Source organism: Anas platyrhynchos, chromosome 7 (assembly GCF_047663525.1).
Source record: "Anas platyrhynchos isolate ZD024472 breed Pekin duck chromosome 7, IASCAAS_PekinDuck_T2T, whole genome shotgun sequence".
NCBI lineage: Eukaryota > Metazoa > Chordata > Aves > Anseriformes > Anatidae > Anas > Anas platyrhynchos.
The window spans coordinates 27,660,656-27,671,759 of NC_092593.1; the positions used below are offsets into that span (position 1 = coordinate 27,660,656).

An 11,104-nucleotide genomic window follows, 5' to 3' on the forward strand; every position below is an offset into this window, starting at 1 on the left:
ACTGCTAAAAAATTTGAAAGGAGAACAGAAAAGAACTGTCACCAAAAGACAGTGTGGCAACTAAGTAGACTCAGCTTGAAGGACTCTTTATTAAGTAAGTAAGCTAATTAAAAGGGCTATATAGTTAGAGCTATTGAAACTCAGAGTAGTTTGAGGTTTTTGCTTTTCCAAAGATACACAGACGATTTGACAGAATAAGATGATAACCCCAGGCAATCTAGCCAGCTGAAATATTTAACAAAAAATAGTTGTTTTTAAAGTGGACTTTACCACTAGATGGCTCTGTTATTATAGGAACACTTTTAGTCCACTTGAAGGTAACAAGCAAAGGATGGGAAGAAAGCATAAGGAGACCCTGGTAATAGGTACTGACCCTGCCACTGGACCTATTCAACAGCTTCCTGTACCCACCAGGTTTAGGGAATGCAATGTCAAAAACGATCTATATTCAAATTATTTATATATATAATATTATATATAATGTAATATTCAAATTTGAAAATGCTAGTTATTTAGTACACAGACCATTACAGGAGTGTTAAATAGTAGAAAACTTTTAAGGAAGGCATTGCTTCAATATCTTTGGGCTAATTTGAGATTGCATGGGAACATATCTTAACATATCTTTGAACTTAGATATCTCACTGATGTAGATAAAAGTGGAGGATGACATTGTTGTAGGTAAAGGAATGAAGTCTGTTTCTTGGAGGATGAAGCAGAAATAGTACTATAATGCCTTATTGTGGAGAGATATCAATTAATGCATCTTTGTCCAATGACTATAGATCACAGTGCTAGTTTTAGTACTTCCTGTTAAGCTGCGAGTGCTGAACCTTAACCATGATAAAAGGCTAGCGTGGTGTTGAGTGATTTACTATCCCAGATAGGCCCTAATAGGCCTTGTCAGTGACTGACTGAAAGAACTCTAGCAGTGTTTCACTATAACAGCAGTACTTGCTGCTCAGAACTGATTCTTCAGTATCTTTATTTTATACCTTGGTGGTCCAGTTCACTTTTTTCAATAAAGAAACAAACCTCTAACTCTTGAAAGCTGGGATTCTAAAGTGTAAGTAGTTACCCACCGATATTTATTTTTATACACCTAGTTGTAATGGGATAAAATATATTTGCATATTTGATCAGCCAAACATGCTAGTCACAACTCAGCTCTAGATCTTAATTACACATGTAAAACTTTTTTTTTTATAGGTTTATTTGGAAAGGCTTTTAACCTATGCAGAGATTGACATCTGCCCTAGTAACTGGAAGAGGATAGTCTTAGGAGCTATTCTGCTGGCTTCCAAAGTCTGGGATGATCAGGCTGTTTGGAATGTGGATTATTGCCAAATATTGAAGGACATTACTGTTGAGGACATGTAAGTTGCAAGGTTTGACTAATCTGTTCTTCCAGAATGGTAATTTTTGTGATCATGCCTTACTGAAAAAAATGTCTCTGGTGCTATGATGTCTGGTGTCAGGCCTCATTCCCTTTTTTAACCTAGGAAACTTGGGTTAACCTTGCTTTGAGACAAATCTAGTTTAGTATTTCTGACTACTGGGCTGAGTAACTTCAAAATCAGTTTTCTTTTAACCTTTTTCCTCCAGTGGTGAGCCATGGGACTGGCTGCCTTGCATTGGTGTAACTTCAAAGTGCCCTACATTTATTCTTACCAATAGTCTTTCTGGGGAAAAAAAAAAAAATAAACTGTTAGAACTAAACTTGTTCCTTGCCTATTGTGTTTTAGAATTTGAAAAATTGCAAGGTAAGTTGTCACTTTTGACTTAGGCTTTGGCTAGATGTAGGAGCAAACATTTAAGTATTTCAAGGTGGCAGACAGGTGTCATTTCTGTTGGTATCTATTGCTCCGTGTGTTGCATCTAGATGCTGCTACAGGTCTTCCTCTTTGGGTGAATTCATAAACTTGCCTACATTGCTGAGAACAAATTTCTCAGTCTTACCACTCCTTGTTTACGTAAAGCTGTTTCTTGTATATATTCTTGTCTCCGATCCTGGATCATTTTTTCAAAAATTTTGAATCCGTTCTCTTTTCCTGCTGCACTCAGCTTTAAACCCTGCAGTTTCAGAGGATGTTCATCCTTGTGGTTGTGGGCCCACGCTACAGGCTAGAGGTGTGTTTATGTGGAACAGATTTGACCCATAAGATTTCTGTTAAATTCCTTCTTGCGAAGCTCTTTCTGAAAGCTTAGAGATGTCAACACTTCTAGTTCTTCTAGCCAATCTCCTGCATTTTCTTTATCATGGTGGTAGAAATCCTAGAAAGCTAGCTTCGTATCACGCTTTCTGGCTTTAATAAACTTTGTGAAATGCTCTGTCCTTTTTTGAGTTCTGTCGTGCTGTTGTGCTGTGACTGTGTCCAGGCTTATGTAGTAAAAGCCAGTTCTAGTACAAGAGAACACTGAGGTGGTAGCAGTTTATACACAGCACTAGTAGGCTACTTAAGTTAAATACTCTGTTCTTGCCCAAAGCTTTCTACCCTGGATTCAGCGTAGAGCTAATGTTTAAAATACAGTAAGTAAATATCTATCTAGGATAAATTCCTTTAGGAGGAGGAATATCCAGATTTGTTCCTTTTAGGTTGCTTTTTTTTGGGGGGGAGAGGGGTAGGAAATATCTAAAAATAGAAGAGTTTGTTTCAATGAAACAGTTTTTGTGTTTCAAATTATTTTGTTTTGCAAATATCAACAGCAAACATAGTATCTTGTTTTATGCATACCCCTTGCCTGAGAGTTCTTTGTCTCCAAAAGCAGGGCTGTGCCAGCCTGCTTTCTGGAAAGCATAATTAGTGATTTTATACAATGTACATCTTCACTCAACCTGGCTCAGAGTGCTCATCTATCTGAGGAACATACTTGAAGCATTGCTGCAAATAACTCTGAGATGGCTGAAGTGGGGTCAGCGATGCTAGGAGTGCTGGAGTATACATCTTGCTCTTTTTGATGTCCCTTCTTCTAGCCCTATTTGGGACAAATCAAATTGATAGCACTGAAAATATGTGTAACAAGCAGGATGTTTATTCTCTATTGCCAGTGCTGAGTCTCCTGAAATTGTCAGTACTTACATTTTCAAAGCAGTGATGGTGCTGGGGGAAAAAAATAAATAAATAAATTAGGTGGTTTTTTCCTCCCCGGTTTGAGGATGGGAATTTTGTAATCTCTTCTCATTCCAAATGATTTGGACCTTTGAATTTAGATGTGGGCAGAAACTGCACAACCCCTTTCTGATAGTGGCTGGGGTGTCCAGCTAGGCCCTGTGCTGATACAGCTGGGCAGAGCTCACTGTTCCTGGATTGGGCAACATCACCACAATCAGGACCTTGGCGAAGTGCTTAGACTAGTCAGCAAAACTGAGTTTTAAGCTTATAACACTATATTCTTTAAACTAGCTACCTGATGGTGAACAGTAGTTAGTCTGAGTAGAAGCATTTCTGAGAGAAAAGTTGACAAAAGATGTCAGGCACAGTTGCATTCTAACATTGGAGATGGTTGATGACACTGTCAGGGGTGTGTGTGTGGTGGTGGGAAAATTGCCCCAAACCCCAGCAGCTCCTGAACTACAGATCACTTAGACTCTACGAGGTGGGTCATTCCTGTTGCAGTAAAGGTCTGTCTACAGGGACTGCTAGCAAGCTTTGTTTGTGAATTTTCCTCTGTTTGAAATACCTAGAATGATCTTACTAACCTAATGCATACTCTTGTTTAGCCACTGCAAGTCAAGCCTGGGATTTATACCAGTCTGAAACTGGCAAAAGGATTTTTATCAGTTTCAGGTCAACCAGCTTGCATGCATGTGCATCTGTGTATGTAAACATCTGTACATACACACAAGCCATGGGACCACAGGCAGCCACCTCTTCTAAAGACAGGGTAGGTGCAGCTCATCCTTACCAAACACACCCCTTGCTGCTTACAGACACACATTCTGCAGCCTTGCCTCACAACTCTCTGCTAGCAGCAAGCTGTGTGGCTGTCAGAGAAACCACTTGTGTATTAAAGTTTGCTCTCATGAGAGCAAATCTGGAGCCCTGTGTTCAACTCTGAGGTCCTCAGCACAAGAAGGACATGGACATATTGGAACAAGCCCAGAGGAGGGCTACGAGGATAATCAGAGGGCTGGAGTTCCTCTCCTATGGAGACAGGCTGAGTTCAGCCCCAACAAAAAAGCCCTCAAGGAGACCTTACAGCAGCGGCCTTCTAATACTTAAAGGGGGCCTACAGGAAAGGTAGAAAAAGATGCTTTGTCAGGGAGTGGAGTGATAGGGCAAGGGGGAATGGTTTTAAACTAAAAGAGGAGAGATTTAGACTAGACATTACAAATAAATTCTTCAGTCACAGGGTGGTGAGGCACTGGCACAGGTTGCCCAGAGAAGCTGTGGATGCCCCACCCCTGGAGGTGTTCAAGGGCAGGCTGGATGGGGCTTTGGGCAACTTGGTCTGCTGGGAGGTGTCCCTGCCCATGGCAGTGGGACTGGAATCAGATGATCTTTAAGGTACCTTTCAACCAAAACCATTCATGATTCTGTGATTTGCTAAAGAATGTGTGCTACTGGCCTCATGAGTCACAGATGAATTAGTTTGCCTTAGCTTCCTTCCACTCAAGATAGATAAAATGCTCATCTTCTTTTTTTCCTACTACAAGCCCTTTCTCCTTTGACCAAAGCAAAGTTTGTGTGTGTTTGTTTTTAACTGAAAATGTCTTTTTGGTTGTGGTGTTCTTTGTGTGTTTTGTTGTTTGTTTTTTTTTTTTGTTTGTTTTTTCGGGGGGGCCTGTTTTGGTTTTGCTTGTTTACTTCTAATGGGGGAAAAAATCAAAGGGAATTAAACTGATATTTGGAAGTCATCCTTTGTCAAAACTTGCTTGCTTTGATGAGAGTGAATCCATAATCACTGAAAAATTAACTGTGCAGCTGCTAATCTTGCTGTGATTGCTTGTTAAGGGGACACATGCTGTTCATTCTTTCAGCTACATATATTTGTAAATAAGGCACAGAAAACACATGGGCATTATGCTTTTCCAGGTTTTAAACCACTATTAATAGTCTTGTTAATCCAATGAAGAATTGTATTTTTATACAATTAAAATGTATTAGTGTAGTGAGTACAAAAGGGGCAGTGAAGAGCATTTATTCACAGGGTAAATCAAGCTCTGATCAGCTGATCATCAAAACATTATCTGATTTACATTTCTATAGGCTTATGACCATATGAACAGGAAATTAATTTTGGCACTAGGTTCAATGGTGCTCAAGTCCACTGTGCTAGAAACAAGCACAAAGCTGCTATTGATATTGAGACCCACCATCCAATACAGGACACAACCTGGATGATTCCTTCATTTATTTCTTCCCTGACAGGTAAAACATCAATTTTAAAAGCTCCCAAAAAGCAAGAACAGCCTTGGCACTGAATTTGTGCAACGTATCTCCTGGTGTATTTACACTTGACTTACACAGTTGCTACATCCTATAGATAAAGGTCTGTTGCCAGTAGGAACAGTCGCCGTGACTTAGTGTTGAACTGAATTGCTTGGTTTGGGTACCACCCAGTTCTCCCAGGTTGATTTGTTTATTTAAAATAAGTTTTTCCTCTGTAGAACATTTCTGATATACTTGACCATGGTACAGTAGCTGAAACAGCCTTCTTTTTATGTCACAGCTCTTTCCCCACTTTCCTCCAAATATTTTGCCCAGTGAAAATAGACGAGTGAGTAAAAACTGGACAGTGCCCTTTGACACAGTACTTTGTTATCCTGCCTAATGCTATTGAGGAGAAAATTCCTTCTCCCACCTAATGCTGCTTATTTATTTATTTATTGGAGATGAATCCATGTTGCTTCAAGAGGCTTTTTTCTGTGAGATAATAGCAGCAGCTCTTCATAGATCCATTTGTTGCCGTGGTGATCTGCCTACTCCTTTTGTTAGTTCGCCTCTACTTCAATAAACCCCCTTCCTGTTATCAGCCTGGTGAAAATGTCTGCAAGTTCTTCAGAGCTAATAAACAGCATACATCATTCCTTTCATCTGATCACTATAGTGTGGGGCCGTACAAGAGAGTGAGAATGGCGCATGAATTGTACAGCTGCACTAATGGAACTCCGAAGAATGAGCCTCCTGGTCAGCCGAGTGAGTGCACGACAGGGCACTACCTTTCTCTCTTAGCTGAAGGTGCCAGGACTCAAAAGCTGCACCTTGTTTTGAGCACCAGTGAATGAACTGTCTCTTGAAACTAATAATGCAGGCCTCTCGATGACTATTTCAAAGTTACTGGTTTTAAAAACTAGCTTGAGGTCTCTTCAGAATTTTCTGCCAGCTGAAACAATCTTTTTTTCCTTTGTTTTCTGCCTCCTAGGAATGAGATGGAAAGACACTTCTTGGAGCTACTGCAGTTTAATATCAATGTTCCTGCCAGTGTTTATGCCAAATACTACTTTGATCTCCGCTCCCTAGCAGATGACAATAACCTGAGCTTTCTGCTGGAGCCTCTTAGTAAAGAGAGAGCACAGAAACTGGAGGTAATGGTCTGAGGTTGGCTGAGCAGGGGACTGTGTGTGTGCGTGTGTAGTAAGAGCATCTGTTGCTAATCATATTAAGTGGCGGTTAGAAAAACTAAAAAGCTTTTAGATTAGTGTATTACTATTACAGGCTAATTTAACCCCTTTATAACTACAGTTAGCGCTTTTAAAATCATACCTAGGCTAAACTAGTATCCTGAGGAAGGGAAGGGAAAAGAGATCATGGAAGTCTAGCAGATCACTAAATAAAATGGATTTTTGGAACTGTAGTTCAGCTAGGCTACTGAAGAGTGAAAGGATTAGTGTCATATGTAATGGATTGTCTGTTCTTCCCTGGTCACAGTCAGTATTCCAAGCACCTAGAGACAGTCACACTTGGACCTTTCTAAATACTACCAGCTGAAGGTTTCCCACTGCATCCCACTGCACAGCTGCTTTTAAATTTAGAGGGAGTGCTCTTACTGCTCTCATGGTTTAATAAACCATTTGTTAGCGGGGCAGCTGCAGAAATAGTATGTTTCTTTTCGCAATCTTTAGAACCTCACGTTTCCAAAGAAATGTTGCTTTAAGACAAACTTTTGGAATAGCTGCTTCTTAGGAGTACTTCAGCATGTCCAGAGGAGTATAAATATAGATTACTGACCCTTTTTGCTAAATGGAGAAGGCTGCCCTGCTGCAAGTCCCCACAGCATTCCTTCATACGAAGGCTTGTTTTGAAGACCTTTTCAAGTGTCAGATTTTATTCCTTGTTGGTGAATATATATACGATAGTTTGAAAATATCTAAACTACCTGGGTTCCCAGGCAAAATTTCTTGTTGGATCAGTGCAACCTTTCATCTGTCCAGGTTTAATTGATGACTGTGCATGTTGTTTTGTTGACCTTTCAACAAAGGCATTAATGCAGGCCCTGTGTACACTGATACCATAACCCCTTTCAAAAAGGGGTGTGCTATGGTATTCTTGTCTATTGTCCACCCCCAATAATTCTGCCAAGTGCCTTTTTTTTTTATTTCATCCCAAAGTGGTTGAACTTTGGGAATAAGTGTGATCCCTCCTGGTCCTTTGGAATGATAGGTATGATATGTCTACAAATTCCTTTATTTAAAGTTAAGCAATGCAGCTCTTCTGCTTTGTCTCACCCTTGTTACTTGCACTTTAAGCTAACACTGTCACTAATTGTAAATGTGGTTGTAGGGCAGTTCATATTCCACAGGAAATTGTTTACTGAACTGCTCAGTGCCTATGGCATAAGTGGATGATTTACAGATTGTGAGCCTGTTTTGTTTCTTCTTTCCTAGCATTTGGGAGCTTGGTATTTTAAAACCAGAGTAATTTTCAGCATGGTGTGTTATTTGCCATAACACACCTACTAACACACAGAGGGCATTTTGATTTCTAATTCTGAAACATGATAAATATTTAAACCATTTGCTAAACTTCTTTTTAATTCTACCTTTCTGTTAGAAGCACATGAGAAGCTGATAGGAGCCCTTATGAAGCAGTGAATTAGTATTCCAGGGACTGAAAACTGATTTACAACATGTGGGTGACTGGGGCTAAATATGTCAACACAGGTTGCCTTATGATTGATGTGCTAGCATTAGAACAGGATGGAGAGTCTGTCTGGTCTTGCACTGGGAGCTCATACAGCCAGTGTCTCAAAGAATGCCACTCTTGAGCCAAATGCATGCCTCCAGAAGGTCGGCAGAAATAAATGTAAATAATTATTTTAAAATACACTTAAGAGTTTATTCATGCTCAGAGTGCTTTTCACCTTTTGAACTTCCAGAACACTTGGCTGTGCTGAATGGGTTCTGCCTTAAAGGGAAGGTGTAGGCTTGTAGCTTATTGCAGGACTCTGAAAGTTCATCTGGTGCTAGATGGTAAATAATTAATGGAAGTAAATGTTCAGAACTGAAATTCAGTTCAGCCTTTTATTACTGGCATCCTTACTTGTTTGCATTGATCATGTCTGAAAGCTTCAATCAGAAATAGACTTTATGGGGAGGATACACGTTATTTTCTGGACAATTGTGTTACTAGAATTGAAATAATTTGGCTTGATACTAGAAAAGCTGCACCGGACTAAAAGCTGCTTGAAATAGCAGAGAAGAGGTAAGCCAGTAAGTGGCTGAAAAAGCCATTAAATATTAAGTTGTCCACACGTGCTGGTATTTAATAGCTGTGTTAGTGCCATGGCTATTGCTGTGCCATTGAGCAGTGGGCTGCCCTCCCTTCTTGACCTGATCACGTGAGTGATCTTGGGAAGAGCAGCTTGGGGAAGAAGGCGTAGAGAAAGTAAGGGCAAAACTAGAGGTCCTAATACAGCTTTGTTTTCACTGAGTGGCCAAGGGCAAGGTACTTGAGGAAGTGCAGAAACCATTTTAGCTTGAGCCTTTTCTCTCATAAATGAGAAAATTTGCTATATGCATTTTTGTGCTGTTAAAAACCTAAACACTAGACCTAGCTACTGTGTGCGCTCCTGTACATAACTTGCACAAACTTGTAAGTCTGAAATGAATCCAAGTTTGCCATTAGGTAATGAGACTGGCAGATGAATGAAGATACTCAGATATGGAAACCACTCACCTTTCTAATGTCTTAATTCCAGATGGATAGGATTCTTGTTAGCATGGGGAGGAACCCCCTCAATATTTTCCCTCCAAAGTAGTTCTTATTTACTGTCATTCTTGGTTTTAAAAAAAAAAAAGTCACAGCTACAGGGTGCCTGCTGTGTTGGTATGACACTTGTAAAAGCCTCCTTTAAATGTTCCAGTTTTTCTAATGTGTATTTTTGTTTTTGTTTCTGAACATGATACCTAGGCTATCTCCCGGCTGTGTGAAGATAAATACAAAGACTTGTCAAAAGCTGCTATGAGACGATCTTTCAGTGCTGATAATTTAGTTGGTATCCGCCGTTCTAATGCCATCCTCTCCTGAGGAGAGAGAAAGGTGCAGCACCATGAACCAGCATCCATATCAATCGGAGGAATACCACCACTCCATGCACACAAGCCAGCGGTGATGGTGTCTTCCAGCAAAAGGAGGAGAGGAGGGGTAAAATTAGCCAAGGGAGCCCAGAGCTTGAGGAGCATACTTGGTGCAAAAGACAAGACCTTTATCAAATCAACTCTCTCCTCCTTTTAATTTATCCAGAGGTGCAAAAACAAACTTCTCTCCATCTTTTCCCCACAGATGTTTGCTTACTATGTAGGCCTATAGCTGTGAACTCTTGAGGTTTTTAATAATAAGTAGTTTTAAATTTTAGAAGTTAAACACTAACCACATGACTATAGTTACAATGTTCTTCCCTCCTCTCCCCTGTCATCCAGAGTCTCACTGCATTTGTATTTCAGGCAAATGCAGTGTTAACAAAAACAAAACAGAAAATGGGACTCTTTAAAGTATAAAGCCACTCTGGAGCTGAAAACAATAGCATAGACATGTGTTGATGGTTTGTTCCCTGGTTTGGCTACTAAAAGCTGCTATTATTGGTGATCTGTTTGTAACCAAGAAGCTGCACAGCAGGAAGGAATCCCAGCTCTGCACCAACTTCACTCCGGTAAAGATTGTCAAAAGACTTTGAATGTTTTGTCTGGGGGCAGAGAGATGGTTTTATGTATTGTTAAAATATATAGGGTCCATGCTGCATTTCTTGTGAATTATGGTGCTTCTCTCATTTTCTAATACTTATTATTGCTCCGGAAGAGACGCAATCTGTATATTTTTCTGAGGCATTGAATGAGAAAGTTGGTCTGGAAACATCATCACCATCCTAAACAGTGTAGCAATCCAGTGGTAAATGGCATGTGTGCAGCACTGCTTCTCGAGTTCTACTGCAGATCTCTTGTGCTATATACAGTGGAGTTCCTAAAGCTGATATTGTGCATCCATCTGGCTCTCCTTGAGTATTTGTTTCTTGGGAGGGATTTATATTCATAATAAGACAGTAATGAGTTTGAGAATCCTGGACTACCTAACAGGGTAGATTTAAAAAAAAAAAAAAAAAAAGTTCAGTTTATAATTGTCAAAAATATTTCTTTAAAACTTTTTTTCCCCCTAAAGTGAATTTTATCTTGTGCAACTGCTCTTGGGTTTTGTTCCTTCTGAGACTTTGGAATGGGACCTCACTATCAGGCTCTGAACCTGAACTCTAAACAGGATAAGTATTATTAGACTCTTCCTGTTACAAGTCTTTGTAATATCTTCCCTTCTTGGATCCAAATAGATTCTAGGCAGTTTGTCCTAGGAGCAGATCTCCCTCCAAATAGCACAGTTTCTGTGCACTTCCTCTTCCAGCCAAGGTCCAGAAACTTACACTGAATAGCAAGTCCATACGCTTTTGAGAGTGGGGATGTCTGAGTGCAGTCGGTTTGGCTGCACTCAACTGTTAAAATGATGCATAAAGTCTCTTGTGGTATGCAAATATGCCAGCCCCTGGCTCTCAAATCCATGGAACTTGGCACTTCAGGTTGATCGCAATTCAATTTTGAAAATAATGCTACATCTTCAGGTGGTTTTCCTTTCTCATGTTTGTATTAAAAGAAAAGCTAATAAACTCTATTTTAATTAAA

At 39.9% G+C, this 11,104-nt stretch overlaps 1 protein-coding gene across 6 annotated transcripts in view; it reads left to right on the forward strand.

The window, feature by feature from the left end:
* The window catches only part of CCNYL1 (cyclin Y like 1), a 43,607-nt gene extending 32,503 nt beyond the window's left edge, over positions 1-11,104 (forward strand). For all 6 annotated transcript variants that reach the window (XM_072041115.1, XM_027461070.3, XM_021270440.4 and 3 more), the window contains 3 exons: positions 1,210-1,376; positions 6,367-6,529; positions 9,354-11,104. In XM_072041115.1, coding sequence (XP_071897216.1) covers positions 1,210-1,376; positions 6,367-6,529; positions 9,354-9,470 — 447 coding nt within the window. In that variant the 3' untranslated portion in view covers positions 9,471-11,104. The remainder of the gene's footprint in view (positions 1-1,209; positions 1,377-6,366; positions 6,530-9,353) is intronic.